Genomic DNA, 21,728 nt, shown 5'->3' on the forward strand with positions numbered 1-21,728 from the left:
ATTAGTCTGGACACCATGATTCACACCTGTAATCCCAGCACTTTGGGAGGCCAAGGCAGGCAGATCACTTGAGGTCAGGAGATTGAGACCAGCTTGGTCAACATGGTGAAACCCTGTCTCTACTAAAAAAAAAAAATTAGCTGGGTGTGCTGGTGGCTGCCTGTAATCCCAGCTACTTGGGAGACTAAGGCAGGAGAATCACTTGAACCTGGGAGGCGGAGGTTGCAGTGAACCAAGATTGTACCACTGCACTCCAGCCTGGGCAACAGAGTAAGGCTCTGTCTCAAAAAAATAAAAGTTACAAATTAGCCAGATGTGGTAATGTATGCCTGTAATCCTAGCTCTACTCAGGAGGCTGAGGTGGGAGGATTGCGTGAACTCAAGAATTTCAAGTTGCAATGAGCTATGATTGTGCCACTGCACTCTAGCCAGAATGACAGAGCAAGACCCTATCTCTAGAGAAATAAAAATAATCTGTGTCTTAAGTCAAAACAAACAAATAAACAAAAAAGAAATAAAAATAAAATAAATTATTTTGATGAATGGACACATTGTCACCATTCAGGGCTACATATAGTTGCATTTTTTTTTTTTTTTTTTTTTTTTTTTGAGACAGGGTCTCCAGGTTCTCACCCTGTTGCTGGAGTGCAGAGGCACAATCTTGGCTCATTACAACCTCCGCTTCCCAGGCTCAAGCGATTCTCCAGCCTCAGCCTCTAGAGTACCTGGGACTACAGGCACTTGCCACCACACCTGGCTAATTTTTGTATTTTTTTGTAGAGAAAGGGTTTCGCCATGTTGCCCAGGCTGGTCTGAAACTCCTGAGTTCAAAGCAATCCACTCGCCTCAGCCTCCCAAAGTGCTGTGATTACAGGCATGAGCCACTTTGCTCGGCCAACACATGGTTGCAGTTCTGTAAGAGTTCTCCCTGCAATGCGTCTCTTGGCCATTTCTTCCCAGGGAGGTCAGTGTGTCCCGCTCTGTCCACACTCCTAGAGGGCTCCCTCCCCGCAATAGGCTGTGACCTATGACCTCCAGTCAAAGAGGAAAGCTGGTTGCTCTCCAGCACCATGCGCCTTTCCCACATCAGGGCTTCCTCAAACCAAAGGTACTCTCCCAGCCCTAATGTGTTAGAGGAAAAGGGCCAGCCTGGTAGGCCCAGACCAAGTGACAAGGGTAAAAGGATAAGGGACATTCTGGCCCGGGCACATGTCAGCACCCCTGATCGGAAGGTTTGGTCTGACAAAGTGCAAGGCAGAAGCCAGGTCGGCTCCACCTTCACCCTCCATCCCCTCATTTCACATTCTGTCCAGTGGAGCTCGAGCCCGCAGTTGCTGTGGGTGATAAATAAATAATGGCAATGAGGAAGTACCTTTGAAATATAGAGCTGACAGATCATATCCTCCCCTGGTTTGATTTCTTTCACCGTTCGGGTGATGAATATGCCTTTCCCTTGGCAGCCCGAATCCGGCTTACAAATGTATGTCTTATTTTTTCTTGACCTGCTGTAGGTCTGCAAATCTCCCCAGCTACCAAAACAGGGAGGGAACAAGATACATCTTTAGCTGGGGAGCAATGAAAAGGAAGGCTAGCTCTTTATGAAGAAAAGAAAGAAACAAAGCCCTGGCATTGACAGACGCCCAGAGGTCCAGCAATGGGAGACGGTAGAGCACACACAGTGGGGGATGTAGGCTTCAGAGGGAATTCAGGCCGAGGTTGAAGACCAAGCAACACCATCTACCAGTGGTGCATCCCTCTGCAAGTATTTGACCTCTCTAAACCTCAACTTCATCATCTACACAGTGAGGATAATAATGACACCCATCTCCTGTGCTTCTTCATTGCATGGCATAATGTAGGCAAAGTGCTTCGTGCCCCATCAGGGTGACCGCGGCACAGGTAGTTTGGCTTTCTGGGTTTGCAGACAGGAGCTCTGGAGTTCTGGATCTGGCTCAAGCCCTGACAAGTGATGTGACTTTAGATCCATCAGTCTCTTACCCCGCTCTGGGCTTCAGTGTTTTGTCTGTGACACCTCCATTTCAGCCAGAGTGTGAGAGAGCAAATCATACATTTGAAGATATTTTGAGGAAAGTATATTCAGAGAAAGAAAGAAACTAGGCCGAGCACAGTGGCTCATGCCTGTAATCCCAGCAATTTGGGAGGCTGAGGCAGGCAGATCATGAGGTCAGGTGTTCAAGATCAGCCTCACCAACATGGTGAAACCCCATCTCTACTAAAAATACAAAAAAAAAAAAAGCAAAAAAAAAAAAAAAAAGCAGAAAGAAAGAACGTAAATTAATGGATTCTATCTCTCAGTCTTGCTATACTTCTTATTTTGTGTTTTAACTCATAGGAACCTTGTAACCATTGGGAAAGTCACCTAACTGCAATGTTCTTCAGTAACCATGAAATCTGGAGCTCCTGTGGACCTGATGGCAAATACATTTCCTTCTAATTTGCTGCTAAGCCTGAAAGTTGTTCCAGACAAGCCAAGGAAAGTCTGAGAACCATGGAGCTCCTGGTTTTGGAAAGCACTGGGTGGAGAGAGGAGGGTGGAATTCCTCTGGTGCCCTTGCCTTATGAGTATAATCTGGTAGTGACACTGCTCCACCCACCTCTGCCCTGTCTCAACCACCAGATTGCACCCTAGGTCATGTATGTCATCTCACATATCTCCTTTTACTCAGTGGTGTAGTCCATTAGCATGTATTTTTACATACCAAGAACTGATGTCATTTTGAAGCAGATATAAAGAGAGCTGAGAGGGCTGGGCGTGGTGGCCCACGCCTGTAATCCCAGCACTTTGGGAGGCTGAGGCAGGTGGATCACCTGAGGTTGGGAGTTTGAGACCAGCCTGACCAACATTGAGAAACCCTGTCTCTATTAAAAACACAAAATTAGCTGGGCGTGGTGGTGCATGCCTGTAATCCCAGCTACTCATGAGGCTGAGGCAGGAGAATCACTTGAACCTGGGAGGCGGAGGTTGCAGTGAGCCAAGATGGCACCATTGCACTCCAGCCTGGGCAACAAGAGCAAAATTCCATCTCAGAAAAAATAAATATAGCAATCATGTTCACTCTAAAAATAAAAACAAAATAAATAAAAATAAATAAAGAGAGCAAAGAAGGGGAAGTTCTGACTGCTATCCATAGCATTGCATAGGACAGAGGTCAGGCATCCCTCCCTGCTCCTAACCTGGGTGCTAACCACTAGCACACTCTCTCCAGAGGTGCTCATGGTCCTTAGAGATTCGGAAACTGCAGTTACATGGTTGGAATGAATTCAAAATCAACAGCTTTCAGGGTTAGAACAAACTCTCACCCCAACTGCAGGTACAGGCCCCAAGGCACCCAGCCCCTCAATGTCATCTAATTTTACAGGCAGAGCCTTGTGTTTTCTCAACCTTGGACACACCCTTTATCCCTTCTCTTCCTGAACAGTAGCCAGAGAGATGGGAGATCATATGGGCAGGGAAAGTGGCAACCATGGAATCAGGGGCAAGAGGAAACGTAAATGGGGAAGGGTGTGGTGGAGGAAGCACAGGGCAGGGGGCACTCACTCAGCAGGAAGACACCAGGTCCTAGGGAAAAAGTGGAAATCTTTAGGGAACATCTTTAACATGCGGCTCATATTCCTGGCCAGCAAGTCCTTCCGGCAGATTTCACTCATTCCGGGGAAGTGATTGATCTTCTGCAAGAGAAGCCGGAATTCATGAGCAATCCAAGGACCAGGGAGTACCACAAGATCTCCTCAGGAGACAGGTGTAAAAATGGGGCCCCACTGGGTAAGATGCCACATTTAAACCAAGGACCATCACTAGCCCAAATACCTGGTAACTTTTCATTTCCATCACCCGCTCCAGTGACACTGAGTTATCTGTCCAATAGAGGGTCCAGTCATCGTTTTCCCCTCCCTCTCTAAGGCCGTATTGTTGGGCGGCCCTGCGCACTATTGAAGAAAGAAAGACCCGTTAGCCCGGGAAGTGGGGGAGAAGCATGGGGTGGGGAGGTTCCATTTCTAGGTGCTCCCAGACCAAGTACTGAGGCAAGAGAACTTGGCTCCTTGGGACTAGAAGCCATCTCGCCCTGTCTGGATGCAAGAACGGAGAGTCAAACACTGCCACCACATCAGTTAAGCCCAGCAGTTCAAGACCAGCTTGGCCAACATGGCAAAACCCTGTCTCTACTCTAGTAGAGACAGGTGGTGGGAGCCGCCGCCTGTAATCCCAGCTACTCAGGAGGCTGAGGGGGGAGAATAATCTGAGACCTGGAAGTCAAGGCTGCAGTGAGCCATGATCGTGCCACTGCCCTTCAGCCTGTGCAACAGGAGACCCTGTCTGCAAAAAAAAAAAAGAGAGAGAAGAAAAGAAAAAGAAAGAAGGAAAAGAAAGGAACATGGAGAGTTGAAAGTTACTAAAGAATCCAGCCTGTGCTCAATAATCCCTGTAGAAGATTAACTGGGGTAAATGTTTTCCTGTCCTGGCTTCCTCTTGCCAGAAAGCAAGCTTCTTGCTTTCCTCCAGACACCAAGCTCTAAATGTTCGGGGAATATAAACTGATCCTTAACATCAGCCAGAGCCAAGCTTAATTAGTATATGGTATATTGAGCATTCATGTTTTTAAAAAGTATACACTGGATTTTAAAACCACATGTGTGCTGTCATATCCTTCTTCCTGTTCCTGTTAGGATTAATAAGTAGGCGCTGACTCCAACACAAACTCAAATGCCTTCAAGGACCTAGAATGGAAGAAGTACCTGCAGTAACCGGGACAGTACAAGACTACCCTAAAGCATTCACATTTGAATTTAAAATACAGCAACAGGCTGGGCACAGTGGCTCACACCTATGATCCCAGCACTTTGGGATGCCAAGGCAGGTGGATTATCTGAGGTCAGGAGTTCAAGACCAGCCTGGCCAACATAGTAAAACTTTGTCTCTACTAAAAATACAAAAATTATCTGGGCATGGTGGCATGCACCTGTAATCCCAACTACTTGGGAGGCTGAGGCAGGACAATTGCTTGAACCTAGGAAGCGGAGGTTGCAGTGAGACAAGATCATGCCACTGCACTCCAGCTTGGGTGACAGAGCAAGACTCAGTCTCAAAATAAATAAATAAAATAAAATAAAATACAGCAAGAGCCAGGCACAATGGCTTACACCTGTAATCCCAGCGCTTTGGGAGGCCAAGGCAGGTGGATCGCTTGAGGTCAGGCGTTTGAGACCAGCCTGGCCAATATGGCAAAACCCTGTCCCTACTAAAAATACAAAAATTAGCTGGGCGTGGTGGCAGTGCCTGTAATCCCAGCTACTTGGGAGGCTGAGGCAGAAGAATCATTTGAACCCCGGAGGTAGACGGTGCAGTGAGCCGAGATCGCGCCACTGCACTCCAGAGCAAGACTCCATCTCAAAAAAAAAAAAAAAAAAAAAAGCAACAGCAACACTGTGCTCTGAAGTACAAAATAGATTTATAGATCAGGTTCAGTTCATGAACTGCCAGTTTCTAACTTGTGTTCTAAAACAGAGCCACTGACTACAGCAACAGCTGTCTCTTTTACAATTAGATCCGCAAATCACTATATGGAAGAATTACAGATAGTTGAAGTACACACCATTGTGGTGAAAATCCATGACTCTTGGAATAAGATTCCCAACTTTCTTAATTAAATAGTTCATTGAGCTAGGAGAACTGAAGGACAGGATTTAGAGACACCCCCTTTCATTCTCACAACTACACAAGAATGACTCTTCCCAACCCTTTGGGAGAATCCAGTGGGTCCCCATTATAGATCCCTTGAACGTAGATGCTCACCACTGTCATACCGGCAGCTGGACAGATTGATCACCAGTCATCTGGAAAAGAGAAAAAGGAAAGCAGCAAGACAGACACACACTTGCCAGACCAAGTGGCTGTGCCCAGAAACATCCTGTCTGAAATCTAGCCTGCCACACTAAGCCTGGTTTGACCACCCCTGTTGCTGAGACACGAGTCCAGAGGGGTGCAGCATGGTGGAAAACATGGAATCAGGGTATGATGACTCTATCCAGAAGGCAGAAATTCTGTGTTGCAATTACAGTAATCTTGCTCGCAGCTTCTTACTGACATCAGTGTTTCAAACCTTTTACTCCACTGGCCCATCAGGGACGGGAATTAAAAATCTTTTTGGCCAAAATACCTCTCTCCTTCCTCTTCCCCCCATTAAGGGAAGCTATGAATTTGAAAGTGGACAAGCTTTCCTTCATCAAACAGTCTGAATGGAGCAAGACATGGTGAAATATTAAAAAAGAGCTGGAATACACAAGCTGCAGCTGGATCCTGATACAGTTCTATCATATTTAAGGTGTACTAAATTTCCAGGACAAATAAGTGCCTTCTTAAAACAAGGAAATCTTTTCTTTCAGCTATTTTTTAAGGACATCCTAAACACAAATAGAATGAAAATTAGGACAAGGCGTGGTTTTTTAGATTACACACTTAACTAGTTGATTCTATAAAACAAATCACCAAAAGTCGATTCTTTTTATATGAACCAAAAGTGGTGAGATTTTGACAGTCTCAGCACACAGTTTCTCCTTTACCCTCTTATCATCAGCTAAGACCCCCTTCTCTCCAGTTCCTTCCTGTTCTCACCAACATGGCTCCCCATTCCCCATCTTTCAATCCTAACCTTTTTTTCTTCCTCTTCTTCTTGCCTTGCTGCTGGGCATTCTCAAGTCCGTTTTGTGTCCCTGGGTTCTCTCTCACAACAGCCAGCGCCATGGTTTCTTTTGGATCTTCTATGGAACTGTCCCCCTTCTCTTCGGAGTTTGCCCCTTCCTGGCTTTCAAAAGTCAGGCACTGTGGCATCTCCCTGGCCTGGGAGGAGGCTCTGGGGAAATACCAGGCACCCCCCTGGAGAGAGGGCAGAGGAGCCGCAGTTACAGGGATCTACCCGCAGGGGGATCCCCTCCCTCACTCATGTGGGTGGTGAACCAGGGTTCTAATTGAAGGCAACAGGTTGCAGTTTATGAAATGCCACCCGGCCTCCAAGGTTTGATGCAAGCTCAGGGAGGGTGCTGATTCCATCTTTTGTCATTGACTGTGACCTTGGAGACTCACTCGGCCAACCCTAGCCTTAGTTTTTCCCTCCTGGGGTTTTCAGGAGCAGGCTGAGATGCTATGCATGGCACTACCTGGTAAACAATCTTATTAAAGTGAGTGAGTATCTGGAGACAGCCTCAGGAGGAAGCCCCAAGCCTTCCTAGCTGACTTAGTCCCAGAGGGTGCAGGTGGAGGTGCTTTGAGGCGGTCTGTTAACTGTTTCTGCACTGCGCTGAACCTCCCACAAAGCAATATGCTGGCCTGAAAATGAATGCAACTGCCACTCACGGAGTACAGGACTGTAGCTGATTGAACAGTAAGATTCAAGCCCAGGGCCAGATGCAGACCTTCAGAGACACCAACCACAGAGAAAGCTATGTCTCTCCCACCATCCATTCCAAAATAAAAACAAGATCAAATTATAAAATACATATAAGGAATTCCAGCAGAGATCTCTTTCTCCCTGGCTCCATGAGATTTCTTTAATGTTTGCTCAAAATGTCAAATATCACCAGGCACGGTGGCTCACGCCTGCAATCCCGGCACTTTGGGAGGCCAACATGGGCAGATCACTTAAAGTCAGGAGTTTGAGACCAGCCTGGCCAACATGGTGAAACCCCGTCTCTACTAAAAACATCAAAAAAAATCAGTAGGAAGTGGTGGCAGGCACCTGTAATCCCAGTTACTCAGGAGACTGAGGCAGGAGAATCACTTGAACCTGGGAGGCAGAGGTTGCCATGAGCTGAGATCATGCCACTGCACTCCAGCCTAGGCCATGGAGCGAGACTCTATCTCAAAAAACAAAAAAAAGAAATGCCAAATATCAACTATTTTTAATGGATTTGAATGCCCCTGCTTCACTTCTCCTTAAGAATGTGCTTAGTTTGCCTTTAGGTAACCCAGAACCGCCAGGCCCAATTAATAAATTCATATTCCCTCACACCTTCCTCTCCTCACCTCTGAAAACCCTGCAAACTTCCTCCCATTTCAACCCCTCTCCTCTGATGTCCACAGTCCCCTGGCTACTTACTACCTGTTCTTCTCTCACAAATTCTTTGGATTTAAAAAGAGATAATAACATCTTTATTACAATGTATTCTTATTACAATAATATAACATTAAAGGAGACTTAGAAAATGAGGTAGGATGAGAAATCTCCTGTAGTTTTCCTACCCTGTCACAGCCACTTTAGACTCTCTGTGGATTCACTTTTATTTATTTATTTATTTATTTATTTTAGATGGAGTTTCGCTCTTGTTACCCAGGCTGGAGTGCAATGGCGCGATCTCAGCTCACCGCAACCTCCGCCTCCTGGGTTCAGGCAATTCTCCTGCCTCAGCCTCCTGAGTAGCTGGGATTACAGGCACGCGCCACCATGCCCAGCTAATTTTTTGTATTTTTAGTAGAGATGGGGTTTCACCATGTTGACCAGGATGGTCTCGATCTCTTGACCTCATGATCCACCCACCTCGGCCTCCCAAAGTGCTGGGATTACAGGCGTGAGCCACCGCGCCCGGCTCACTTTTATTCTTAATTTCTAAGCATAAGGCCGGGCACGGTGGCTCACATGTGTAATTCCAGCACTTTGGGAGACTGAGGCGGGCAGATCACTTGAGGTCAGGAGTCCGAGACCAGCCTGGCCAACATGGAGAAACCCCGTCTCTACCAAAAATAGTAAAAATTAGCTGGGCGTGGTGGTGCACACTCAAATCCCAGCTACTTGGGAGGCTGAGGCAGGAGAATGGCTTGAACCCAGGAGGCAGAGGTTGCAGTGAGCCAAGATGGCACCATTGCTCGTCAGCCTAGGTGACAAGAGCAAGACTCCGCCTCAAGAAAAAAAAATTAATTTTAAAAAACAATAACAATTTCTAAGCATAATTATTCTTATATAATTGTAATCAATTTTGTATTTGCTTTTTGCCCACTTAGTAGATCATAAACAGCTTTTTCATTGTGGCAAGGTTTACATGTTTCTGGGTTTTTTGGTTTGTTTGTTTGTTTGTTTCGAGACAGTCTTGCTTTGTCACCCAGGCTGGAGTGTAGTGATGCAATCTTGGCTCACTGCAACCTTGGCCTCCCAGGTTCAAGCAATTCTTGTACCTCAGCCTCCCAAGAAGCTGGGATTACAGGCATGCACCACCACACCTAGCTAACTCATATTTTTAGTAGAGACGGAGTTGTGCCATGTTGACCAAGCTGATGTTGAACTCCTGACTTCCAGCAACCTGCCTGCCTCTCATAGTGTTGAGATTACAAGCGTGAGCCATTGTGCCCGGCCATTTCTAGATTTTTTTCTTTTTTTTTTTTTGAAATGGAGTCTCACAATGTTGCCCAGTCTGGAGAGCAGTGATTCGATCTCGGCTCACCACAACCTCAGCCTTTTGGTTCAAGCGATTCTCCTGATTCAGCCTCCAGAGTGGCTGGGATTACAGGTGTCTGCCATCATGCCCAGCTAATGTTTTGTATTTTTAGTAGAGACAGGGTTTCACCATGTTGGCCAGGCTGGTCTCAAACTCCTGATCTCGTGATTCACCCACCTCAGCCTCCCACAGTGCTGGGATTACAGGCACGAGCCACTGCACCCAGCCTTCTGGTTCTGTTCTGTTCTGTTTTGTTTTGTTTAGACAGAGTCTCACACTGTTGCCCAGGCTGGGGTACAAGGGTGAAATCTCAGTTCACTGCAACCCCTGCCTCCCAAGTTCACCTGATTCTCCTGCCTCAGCCTCCCAAGTAGCTGGGATTACAGGCACATACCACCACACCCAGCAAATTTTTTGTATTTTTAGTAGAGACAGGATTTCACCATGTTGGCCAGGCTGGTCTCGAACTCCTGACCTTGTGATTTGCCCACCTCGGCCTCCCAAAGTGCTGGGATTACAGGCATGAGCCACCATGCCCAGCCTTCTAGTTTTTAATGGCTGTACGTATTTCATTGAAAGAATGTACCTGAATGTAACCAACCATTGTCCTATCGTTGGAAACGTAAGTTGCTGCCAATTTTGATATTATATAAATAGCTCTAAAATGCACTCTTGCATGTGCACATGTGCAGAAGGCCTTTTACTTACTTGGGGTTATTTTCTTAATATCCTGATATTACAGGGTTAATGAATATGCAAATTATACAGCTTCTCATATATATATATATATATATATATACCATGTTGCTACCCAGAAGGATTGCAGTAATTTGGAATACTACCAGAATATATGACAAGAGAAGGCTCACCAGAGTCCCACATCTCTTGGGAATCATCTCCCCTCTCCACACAAATTTGCTAACTGTTTTTTTTTTTTTTTTTGAGATGGAGTCTTGTTCTATCACCCAGGCTGGAGTGCAGTGGTGCCATCTCGGCTCACTGCAACCTACGTCTCCCGGGTTCAAGTGATTCTCCTGCCTCAGCCTCCCAAGTACCTGGGATTACAGGCATGCACACCAGGCTAATTTTTTGTATTTTTAGTAGAGATGAGGTTTCACCATGTTGGCCAGGCTGGTCTCGAACTCTGGACCTCAAGTGATTCGCCTGCCTCAGCCTCCCAAAGTGCTGGGATTATAGGCGTGAGCCACTGTGCCTGGCCCAAACTTGCTAATTCTAGACAACTTTTACACCCTACGGCCAATGTCTTCAATATGACTGCACCCTTCCACCTCTCTGTTCCTTTCTAAAACCAAATTTGATGGTGTGGAGCCCTTTAACTATGGAGGCTACCCATAAACAATTTAATAATAGGCCTTTGTGTGGGAATAGTTCTCTGGGCTTTTCAAAGAATTTTCATATACATGCTCCCATTGAATGCTTACAACAAGAGAGAAGGTAGAATTACTAAGTCAGCCAAGGATTGCCACTTGGTTCTCTCTCTTTCTGAAGAGGGCTGCCACTTACACGTAAGACCCTTTGTGGTGATACCAGCACAGGGGGAAGAAGAGATGCCCTCAGTGCAATTGACAGATAAAACCTGGGCCTTGTGAGTCAATTGCTCCCAGTGAACAGGCGCATTCTTGGCAAAGTTCAGGGGAACTAAGGTACATGAAATCTTGACCTTGGGCTGCTCCCTTCCTTGCAGGTAAATTGCCAGCTCCACTCCCCTAGCCCTCCACAACGGCTCCTGTGTACCAAGCCCTCAAGGAGGAGTGGCTGTATTTACCTAAAGGTTAATGTTAACTTGAGGAGAGAAAACTGACCCTGAATTTGACCTCTGGAAGTACAGATTCTCTTTACCCATTTTTGAGTCCTTGCCTGAGTGGTAAGAACAAGTCATGGCTCCTTCTATATATATCTGCCTCAAAAAGTAGGCCAGGTGCAGTGGCTCACACATGTAATCCTGATATTTTGGGAGGCCAAGGTGGGAGGATTGCTTGAGCCCAGGAGTTCAAAACCAGCCTGGGCAACAAAGTGGGACCGCATCTCTATTGAAAAAAATTAGCTGGGTGTGGTGCCACATGCCTGTAGTCCCAGCTACTTGGGAGGCTGAGGTGGGAGGATTGCTTGAGCCCAGGAGTTTGAGGCAGAAGTGAGCCATGGTTGTACCACTGCACTCCAGCCTGGATGACAGAGACCTTGTGTCAAAAAAAGAAAAGAAAAGAAAAAAAGGTCAAATTCTGTTTGCTCTTGCATGAGAGGGCCTCAGGCATGTAGAGTAAGGAACTGAGGCCATGCACATTTTTTTTTTTTTTTTTTTTTTGAGATGGAGTCACTCTGTTGCCCAGGCTGCAGTGCAGTGGCACAATCTCAGCTCACCACAACCTCCACCTCCTGGTTCAAGCGATTCTCCTGCCTCAGCCTCCCGAGTAGCTGGGACTACAGGCGTGGCTAATTTTTGTATTTTTAGTAGAGACAGGGTTTCACTATGTTGGCCAGGCTGGTCTCAAACTACTGACCTTGTGATCTTCCCACCTCAACCTCCCAAAGTGCTAGGATTGCGGGCGTGAGCCACCATGCCTGGCCCTGAGCCCATGCACTTTTAGAGGAACTGGTTCACCATAGAATTCTTGCCTGCATTCCCTCGTATTCTAGGCTGCCTATGATATAAGAGCTACCTGGCATGGTACCCAAGACAGGTGCAAGATGGCAAACAGTACTTGCCATATGACTATTTCTGCTTTGTCTTTGGCCTCCTTGCTTTCTTTTCCCCCAATCTTCTCTCCCTGTTTAATCTCCAAGTCTGAATCCTGTCTCTCCAAAGATCCTGAAAGAGAATAACTCCTTCAAAGTTTGCCTACTGGGCACATGCATGCTGAATCTAGCTTGCAGAAATGTCTACTTCTGGGGCACAGTAGCTCATGCCTGTAATCCTAACACTTTGGGAGGCCAAGGTAAGGGCATCACCTGATCCCAGGAGATGGAGGCTGCAGTGAGCTGTGATCATGCCACTGTACTCTTAGCCTGGATGACAGTGAGACCCTGTCTCAAAAAAAAAACCCTATGTGTGTGTGTGTGTGTATAGTATATATATATATAGTATCTATGTATACATACATACTAATATGTATGTATATTGCTGGCATGAAGGAATGGAGACTTCTCCAAAAGAAATGGAGATCTGCATTTTTATGAGAAATCTATGAGAATTTGCATTTTCTAGTTGTTGGCAACTATATGTATATACACACACATACTATATACATATATATAGTATACATACACACATAGTTTCTTTTTTTTGAAACAGGGTCTCACTGTCATCCAGGCCGGAGTGTGTGTGTGTGGTGTATACAATATATTATATACATATCTCTATACTATATATATACAGTATACTATATACATATATAACATACATACAATATATATACTATATATATATACACGCACACACACACACACACACACACTCCAACCTGGGTGACAGTGAGACCCTGTCTCAAAAATAAAAATCCAAGTCACGGCACCAAAAAAATTAAAAATAAACTACGTGTGTGTATGTGTGTGTGTGTGTGTGTGTAGTATATATATATGTATATAATATGTATAGTGTGTGTGTGTGTGTGTGTATATATATATATAGTTGCCAACAACTGGAAAATGAAGATTCTCATAGATTTCTCATAAAAATGCAGATTTCCATTGCTTTTGGAGAAGTAGGTCTCCATTCCTTCATGTCAGCAACCGACCAGAGCTCAGTAATGCCTCCTGTAGACATTTTCCAGTCTGCCTCAATGCCTCACACTCCTTTTTGTCTCCCTGACACAGGAGACAAGTAACAGTTATCCTTGTGCCATTATTTTTCTTTATTCTTTCTTTCTTTTCTTTTCTTTTTTTTGGGACGGAGCCTCACTCTGTCTCCCAGGCTGGAGTGCAGTGGCACGATCTCGGCTCACTGCAACCTCAGCCTCCCAAGTTCAAGCGATTCTTTTGCCTCTGCCTTCCAAGTAGCTGGGATTCAGGTGCCTGCCACCATACCTGGCTAATTTTTGTATTTTTAGTAGAGACCGGGTTTCACCATGTTGGCCAGGCTAGTCTCGAACTCCTGACCTCAGGTGATCCACCTGCCTTGGCCTCCCAAAGTTCTGGGATTACAGGCATGAACCACTGCACCCAGCCTATTTTTCTTATAGTAGCCTTGAGACATGTCTTTTTTAGAGACATGGTCTTGCTGTGTTGCCCAGGCTGGTCTCAAATGCCTGGCCTCAAGAGATCCTCCTGCCTCAGCCTCCCAAATAGCTGGGATTACAGCCATGAGCCACTGTTCCCAGCTCAAGAGAGGTGACATTTTCTTAAACCCAGCCCATTTCTTTAAGCTACATGCCTGACCCTACAAATATCTGAATTTACACCTGTTCTGCTCTAGTATCTCTGGCCTCCAGGTTCGAGTGAAAACAAAAGCCACTTCCCCCAAAGCTGAGCAGAAAGCTTTTTTTGAGACAGAGTCTCGCTCTGTTGCCCAGGCTGGAGTGCAGTGGTACAATCCCAATTGACTGCAACCTCCGCCTCCTGGGTTCCAGCGATTCTCCTGCCTCAGCCTCCCAAATAGCTGGGATTACAGGCACCTGACACCACACCTGACTAATTACTTTTATATTTTTAGTAGAGGTGGGGTTTCACCATGTTGGCTAGGCTGGTCTCAAATTCCTGACCTCAGGTGATCTGCCCACCTCCCAAAGTGCTGGGATTATAGGAGTGAGCCACCGCACCCGGCCTTTTTCATTGCTGTTGTTGTTTTGTTTTGTTTTTTGAGATGGAGTCTTACTGTGATGCCCAGGCTGCAATGCAATGGCGTGATCTCAGCTCAGTGCAACCTCCGCTTCCCGGGTTCAAGCAATTCTCCTGCCTCAGCCACCCGAGCAGCTGGGATTACAAGTCTGTGCCACCACGCCTGGCTAATTTTTGTATTTTTAGTAGAGATGGCGTTTCACCATATTGGCCAGACTGGTCTCAGACTCCTGACCTCAAGGGATCTGCCTACCTCAGCCTCCCAAAGTGTTGGAATTACAGGCATGAGCCACCACGCCCAGCCAGAAAGTATTTTAATACCCTGGTTTTTAGAACAAGAATTAAATCTGACCCAGGTGAAGCTGGGACCACCCGCCACCTCCACCCCCCTGCACCCCGCCCTCAGACTTTTCACAGGTGAGCTTTATTTGGTTCTACCAGACTTCTCTTACCAGTCTTAGTAACCACTCCCTGCTCACCTGGTAGTTCCCACTACTGTCCTGCTTAACAATTTTGTTGGTTCAAGACCAAAAGCAGTCTTGCAGCCTTGAGAAATAAAAGGAGGAAAGGCAAAAGACATGGCCTAAAAAAAAAAAAAAGAAAAAAAAAAGACATGGCCTAAGGAGAACACAAAGGAGTGAAGGGAGCTGCTGGTGGCATCCTGAAATATACATACATCATGGTGTAAGGGCCTCTGCCGTCAGCTGTAGGTTACTAAGGCACTTATTAAAGAGGCAGTTGTAGTGTAGTAGCTAAGAACTCAGATTTTGAAGTCTATCTGCCTGGATTTAAATCCCAGCTCTGGCCAGGCACAGTGGCTCACACCTGTAATCCCAGCACTTTGAGAGGTCAAAGTGGCTGGTTCACCTGAGGTCAGGTGTTCGAGACCAGCCTGACCAACATGGAGAAACCCCGTCTCTACTAAAAATACAAAATTAGCTGGGTGTGGTGGTGCATGCCTGTAATCCCAGCTACTTGGGAGGCTGAGGCAGGAGAATCTCTTGAACCTGGGAGGTGGAGGTTGTGGTGAGCCAAAATCACATCATTGCACTCCAGACTGGGCAACAAGAGCGAAACTGTGTCTCAAAAGTAAATAAATAAATCCCAGCTCTGCCACTTTCTAGTTGTCTGACCTCAGGCAGTTTATTTAACCTCCTGCCTTAGTTTCCTCATCTGTAAAGTGGCTTCTCCCAGTTACGGAGACTAAATGAGTTTACTCATTTGACTTAATGTAACACAAAGTTCTTAGAACTGTGCCTGGCACACAGTAGGTGCCCACAAAGTGCTCTCTATCATTATCAGCTGTGAAACCCTGGACTGTGAACTTCCTGATGGAAGAGGCTGTGTCTCTGTGCATTCTCAGCTCCTGGCAGTGTCTGGAAAAGATACTGAAAATGAGACGTTCATAGGCTTCTTGAATTAATGGGCTGGAAGAATGAATAAATGCATGAACTAATTAAGCTTCTCCAAGGTTCATTTTCCTTAGCTATATAATAGAAGTGTTGTTGTGAGCATTAGGTAAATAACATTTGTTATTTACGTTGTTAAAGCATCAACCTTGGGTCCTTCTCATATACAGCTGACACTTAAAATGCTTGATTTTATTCACTTACAATAGACTACTGACAACCCACTTACCAAGTAGCAGGCATTACACTAAAGCAATTATTTATACAATGTCTCATCCTCATAATATCCTATCATAGATACTCTTTCCTCTATTACAGATGAAAAGACTGAGACAGAGAGGTTAAGGTAAGAGGCACAACTGGGGTTGGAAGACACGTCCGTCTGTCCCCATAGCCTCTCTCCATGCTCCCCTCACTGCCTTTTCCTCTTTACTGGCCAGCCATAAATGATGTGACCATAAAGTAAAGTAACCAATCTCCTAACTCCCAAAAGCAATCTTAGTGACTTTAGTCCCTTAAGAATCAGTTGGGGGCTGGGCACAGTGGCTCATGCCTGTAATCTTAGCACTTTGGGAGGCCAAGATGGGCAGAGTGCTTGAGCCCAGGGGTTTGACACCAGCCTGGGCAACATGGAGAAACCCTATCTCTACCAATAAATAAACAAATAAATAAATACAAAAATTAGCCAGGTGTAGTGGTGTGTGCCTGTAGTCCCAGATACTCAGCGAGTAGAGATCACACCACTGCACTCCAGCCTGGGAAACAGAACTAGACCCTGTCTTAAAAAGAAAAAAAATCAGTTGGTCTCACATCATTTTCCTTAAAGCCAACTCCTTCTACATTCCCATCTCCAACAAGGGCTTGGATCTCTCCAGATTTGCCATAACCTGGTAACAGCTGTATTGTTTCTATATGTATTTATTTTCACTCTTTTTCCCTTCTTTTCACCAATGTCCACATTCTACCAGGGCTCCTATTAAGGGTGTAATTAGAATATTTTCTAAGCTCCTATGGAATTCCTGTTAGAGCTGGGAGGAATTTTTTTTTTTTTTTTTTTGAGACGGATTCTCACTCTGTTGCCCAGGCTGGAGTGTAGTGGCATGATCTCGGCTCACTGCAACCTTCGCCTCCCGAGTCAAGAGATTCTTCCGCTTCAACCTCCTGAGGAGCTGGGACTACAGGTGCATGCCATCACGCCCAGCTAATTTTTATATTTTTAGTAGAGATGGAGTTTCACCATATTGGCCAGTGTTGGGATTACAGGCATGAGCCACTGCACCCGGCCTTAGGAAGGGCTCTTTTTAGAAGAGATATTGAACTCCCTGCCCTCCACCAGTCTGTGCTAGGGGAGGAGACTTACACATAGCCAGAGAGCAAGTAATCAGAACCACCACCAAAACCCAAGCTTCCCAGTCCCCAAATTAACTTCCCATATGCCAGGTTGGTGGACAGGCAAAGTGGACTAAGTGCTTTCGAGAGTTTAAAAAAGACTAATGCCGGGTGCAGTGGCTCACATATGTAATTCCAGCACTTTGGGAGGCCAAGGCAGGTGGATCACTTGAGGTCAGGAATTTGAAATCAAGTTGGCCAACTGGTGAAACCCCGTCTCTACTAAAAATACAAACATTAGCTGGGTGTGGTGGCAGGTACCTGTAATCCCAGCTACTTGGTTGGTTAAGGCAGGAGAATCTGTTGATCCTGGGAGGTGGAAGTCATAGTGAGTCTAGATTACACCACTGCACTCCAGCCTAGGCAACAGAGGGAGACACTATCGAAAGGAAAAGGAGAAAGAAGGAGGAGAAGGAGAAGAAGGAGAAGGAGAAGGAAGGAGAAGGAAGGAGAAGGAAGGAGAAGGAAGGAGAAGGAAGGAGAAGGAAGGAGAAGGAGGAGGAGGAGGAAAAGGAGGAGAAGGAAGAGGAGGAGGAGGAGGAGAAGGAGAAGAGGAAGAAGAAGAAGAGGAAGAATAGGAAGATGAAGAGGAAGAAGAAGAAGAGGAAGATGAAGAAGAGGAAGAAGAAGAACAAGAGGAAGAAGAAGACGACAATGACGACGGAGGGCTGTACTACCAATGTAACAAACACAGTAAATAGCAAAATAGCATCTTCCATTTTTCTTAATGACAAAAGAAAGGGCATGTGTCATAAAGAAGGGTATCAGTTTACCTTTCCAAGTAGGATAGTTAAGACACTGAAAAAATTCTGTTTCCTTCCATTTTAGGTAGAGTTTGATCTTGAGATCTTCCAAGCCAGAGGCTGTCAACCAGATCCTGGTTAGAAGAACATGAAAATGTCCCACATTGGCCACCAGGGGGAGGGACGGGTCTATGAAAACATTGCCCATTATTTGGAAAAAACTCAAGAGGGTCCCTGCCTCATCTCCACTTCTGAAGGACTATACTTGTTGACTACTCTCCTTTCCCTGGAGGTGTTGCAGAGGGTAGAAAATGTTTAGTGCTTTCTTTTGCAAAACTGAATGAATACAGGCATCCTATAAATAATAGGAAACAATAATTTGGTGGTTGATGAAGAGAACCAGGGAGAACATATTTCAAGTTGTAGCCAAGTTTTTTCATCACTAACCTTCACCACGTGGACTTTTTTTCTAGTCTATAGGAATATATAGAGCACTGAAGGCCTCGTCTATTTTGTCTGTCTGTGACGTCCCTTGCCCCAGATAATAGGTTTTCCTTCACGTACCTCCTTTTCATTTTTTGGTCCTCATTTCCCTACTGGAAGCATTTCCCTCTGAAGGCCTCCAGTGGCTAGCTCTTGGAAAATGTAGATGGGGGAAGAAAAGAAGTGGAGGTAAAACCTCTGAATCTTGCTTTCAGCTTTGCCCCTCCAACTCAGTATGTCATTAAAAAAAAAAAAAAAAAAAAAAAGCAGCCGGGCACGGTGGCTCATGCCTGTAATCCTAGCACTTTGGGAGGTGGAGGTGGGTGGATCACCTGAGGTCAGGAGTTCAAGACCAACCTGGCCATGATGGTGAAACCCCATCTTTATTAAAAAAAAAACCAAACAGCCGGGCATGGTGGCTCATGCCTGTAATCCTAGCACTTTGGGAGGCAGAGGTGGGTGGATCACCTGAGGTCAGGAGTTCAAGACCAGCCTGGCCATCATGGTGAAACCCCATCTTTAAAAAAAAAAAAAAAAGCAATTATTTCCTCTCCCACTCCCTATCTTCTCTATAATTACAGGACCACCAGTAGGATAAAAGCTTCACATCTAGAAAAGTTCTTTGAGCTTTGATTCAGACAGGATAAAATAAGATGCTTTTTATGAACTTTTGACTTTTCATCCTAGTCACCCTTTGAGTTTCAGCCCAAGACCTGACAGGGTCCTAAGCAAAATATGGACCAAAAAGGGAGGGATGGAGCACCCAGTTGCTCAAGGGCTTTGCCAATAAGAAGTGTTAAGAATGACAGGCCACATGTAGTGGGAACAATAAGAATCTTGCTGACTTAGATGCTATCTTTTATTCTGCTAGAAACTGAGAAATTCTGCAAGATTGGAAGATACAATATTCAAATCAGGCTCATGCCTAGTCATTTTCTTCACAATATTCAGGGTATTGCTAGCAAAGACAGCCGGATCTGGATCCAAATCTCAGCTCTACTAGTTTCTAGAATGGTGACCATGGGTGAGTAACTCAGCCTCTCTGTACCTCAGCTTCTATGTAAGTAAAATGGTGATAATAATATTCACCTTGTGGAGTTCTTTTAAAGATTACATGAGTTAATATTTCTAATGCTCTTAAAGCAGTGCTTGGTTCAAAATAAAAGCTATATTGTAAAATGGAAATATAGGCCAAGAGTGGTGGCTCATGCCTGTAATTCCAGCACTTTGGAAAGCCAAGGTAGGAGGATTACTTGGGCTCAGGTGTTCGAGACCAGCTTAGGCAATAAAGTGAGACCCTTCCATCTCTTAAAATAAAAAAACAATATATATATATATAATAATAGGATTGGCGTAAATATTAAATAATTTTTTGGAGTGCCTTGCATATACCAGTGCTTTAAAAACGTTAGCTCCCAGGCTGGGCACCGTAATCCCAGTACTTTGGGAGGCCAAGGCAAGCGGATCACAAGGTCAGGAGTTTGAGACCAGCCTGGCCAACGTGGTGAAACCTTGTCTCTACTAAAAATACAAAAATTAGCTGGGTGTGGTAGCGGGCGCCTTTAGTCCCAGCTACTCAGGAGGCTGAGGCAGGAGAATCACTTGAATCCAGGAGGCCGAGGTTGCTGTGAGCTGAGATTGCCTGGGTGACAGAGCAAGACTCCGTTTCAAACAAATAAATAAATAAAAATAAAAACCTTAGCTCTCTTCCCACTTCATGCCCAATGTGATATTTTTCCTAACGTTCAAATCCCAAAGAACTTTCTGAAAAGCCAGAAGAGTATTCAGGAGGGGTGAGAAATAACTGGAAGTGAAAGAATACCAGGCTGGAAGAGGGTACGGGCATCTGCAGAGGGCTTTGCTGGCCACGAAAAATGGGAAGTGTCTTTCTGGAAGGTTTCTCCAGACAAATGAAGAACAGTGATAAAGAAAAGGATCCAATGATGGGGATGAAGGACATGAAGAGAGTTGTGTGAGTACCAGGGACAGGGATCGCTGGTGTCTAAGGGACAGCTCCTTGGTAGAATCTGGTTTAGGAAATCGGGGGAGGGCAGGAAATGAACGTTAACAGGAGGGACTGAGAAGTGGGGAGCCCCAGAGCCGAGGGACAGTGAGGGTGAGTGGCTGACGCTGTGGAACGCCACCAGGGAGGACAGCAGGGTATCCGGGGGAGCTGGGTCCCGTGTGGGGATAAGGAGACGTGTCTAGCCAGGTTTTCAGGGGAGAGGCACCAGAAAGCTGTGGTCTGAGACCAACACCGGTCTTTGGGGCGCTCTTACCCGCTATTCCTACTCCCCCGTCTCGCCCCGCTGGGCTACCAGTTCCGCTCGCAAACACACCTGCCGTCCCCCTCCTCGAGGGATGAAGGAGTAACGCTCCCATTGGCTGCCCAACAGCCCCAACCCCAACCCGTGCTCGCCCTAACTTTGGGTCTGCCCGGCCCTCATACTTGCATACGGAGACTTCTAGGCCTTCGATTGGCCCCTGCAGTTGCTGCCATGCCCCGTCCCTCTCGAATGCAATTAAATGCCCTCGCGCTAGGGGAGGGGCGCGCCCACGGTTGTCCCTGGAGACTCAGAGGACGCGCGCACCGCGCACCAGGGCCCCAGGGGCTGGGCCGCCGCTCAACCCCGCAGCCCTACACGCGCCCAGCGAGCGGAGCCGCAGCCTCAGCCCACCCGCGCGGTGCCGTCGGGGGTGCAGTGGGCCGGCGCGACCAGAACGTCCTGCTCCAGAGGTCCAGCTGCGCGGGGCTGCAGTGAGGGAGGAGGGCGCTTAACCTGAAACAGGAGGCACCGTGGGAAAATTTTGGTTGGAGACTCAGCATCTCAGACATATTAGTGCCTGTGTAACCTTGGGCAGGCCACATTACCTCTGTGAGGCTTAGCTTCTTCAACAGGAAAATGAGCATTGAAAAACTGTAATGACCGCTCAGACTTACTGAATCCTGACCTTGCCTCCAGAGTGTAGGGGGTCATGGCCTCCAGTGAACTGATCAGTAAGAGACAGCCGCCCAGACCCAACTGAAGAGTCAGTGAGACTCAAGGTGTCAGGGATATGGGCTTTTCACAGCAACCATTTGGTCTTCAGGTGGAGAATCTGTAGTAGTGACTGGATTCAAATCATTGTAGACGGCCGGGCACTGTGGCTCATGCCTGTAATCTCAGCACTTTGGGAGGCCTAGGTGGGTGGATCGCTTGAGCTCAGGAGTTCAAGACCAGCTGGGCAACATGGTGAAACCCCCTCTGTATTAAAAATACAAAAATTAACTGGGAGTGGTGCACATGCCTCTGGCCCCAGCTATTCAGGAGGCTGAGGCGGGAGAATCGCTTGAACCCGGAGGCAGAGTTTGCATTAAGCTGAGATCGCACCACTGCACAACAGCCTGGGCAACAGAGGGAAACCCTGTCTCAAATAAATAAATAAAATAAACGTTGTTCATTTGGGCCTGAGTTGGTAACCTAAGTTCTTC

General features: G+C 46.2%; 1 protein-coding gene across 2 annotated transcripts in view; it reads right to left on the bottom strand.

Annotated features, from left to right (window-relative positions):
- The window catches only part of TTLL6 (tubulin tyrosine ligase like 6), a 55,176-nt gene extending 34,381 nt beyond the window's left edge, over nt 1-20,795 (bottom strand). The window contains exons 1-6 of one of the 2 annotated variants that reach the window (XM_064367431.1): nt 20,536-20,795; nt 6,669-6,892; nt 5,813-5,853; nt 3,830-3,948; nt 3,560-3,690; nt 1,373-1,529 (exon numbers count right to left, since the gene is read on the bottom strand). In XM_064367431.1, coding sequence (XP_064223501.1) covers nt 1,373-1,529; nt 3,560-3,690; nt 3,830-3,850 — 309 coding nt within the window. In that variant the 5' untranslated portion in view covers nt 3,851-3,948; nt 5,813-5,853; nt 6,669-6,892; nt 20,536-20,795. Of the gene's footprint in view, nt 1-1,372; nt 1,530-3,559; nt 3,691-3,829; nt 3,949-5,812; nt 6,421-6,668; nt 6,893-20,535 lie in introns of both variants that reach the window. The other variant, XM_064367433.1, reaches the window with a different exon arrangement.
- Nucleotides 20,796-21,728: the final 933 nt, after the last annotated feature.

Source organism: Aotus nancymaae, unplaced genomic scaffold (genome assembly GCF_030222135.1).
Source record: "Aotus nancymaae isolate 86718 unplaced genomic scaffold, 86718_ANA_hifiasm-v0.15.2.pri h1tg000072l, whole genome shotgun sequence".
NCBI lineage: Eukaryota > Metazoa > Chordata > Mammalia > Primates > Aotidae > Aotus > Aotus nancymaae.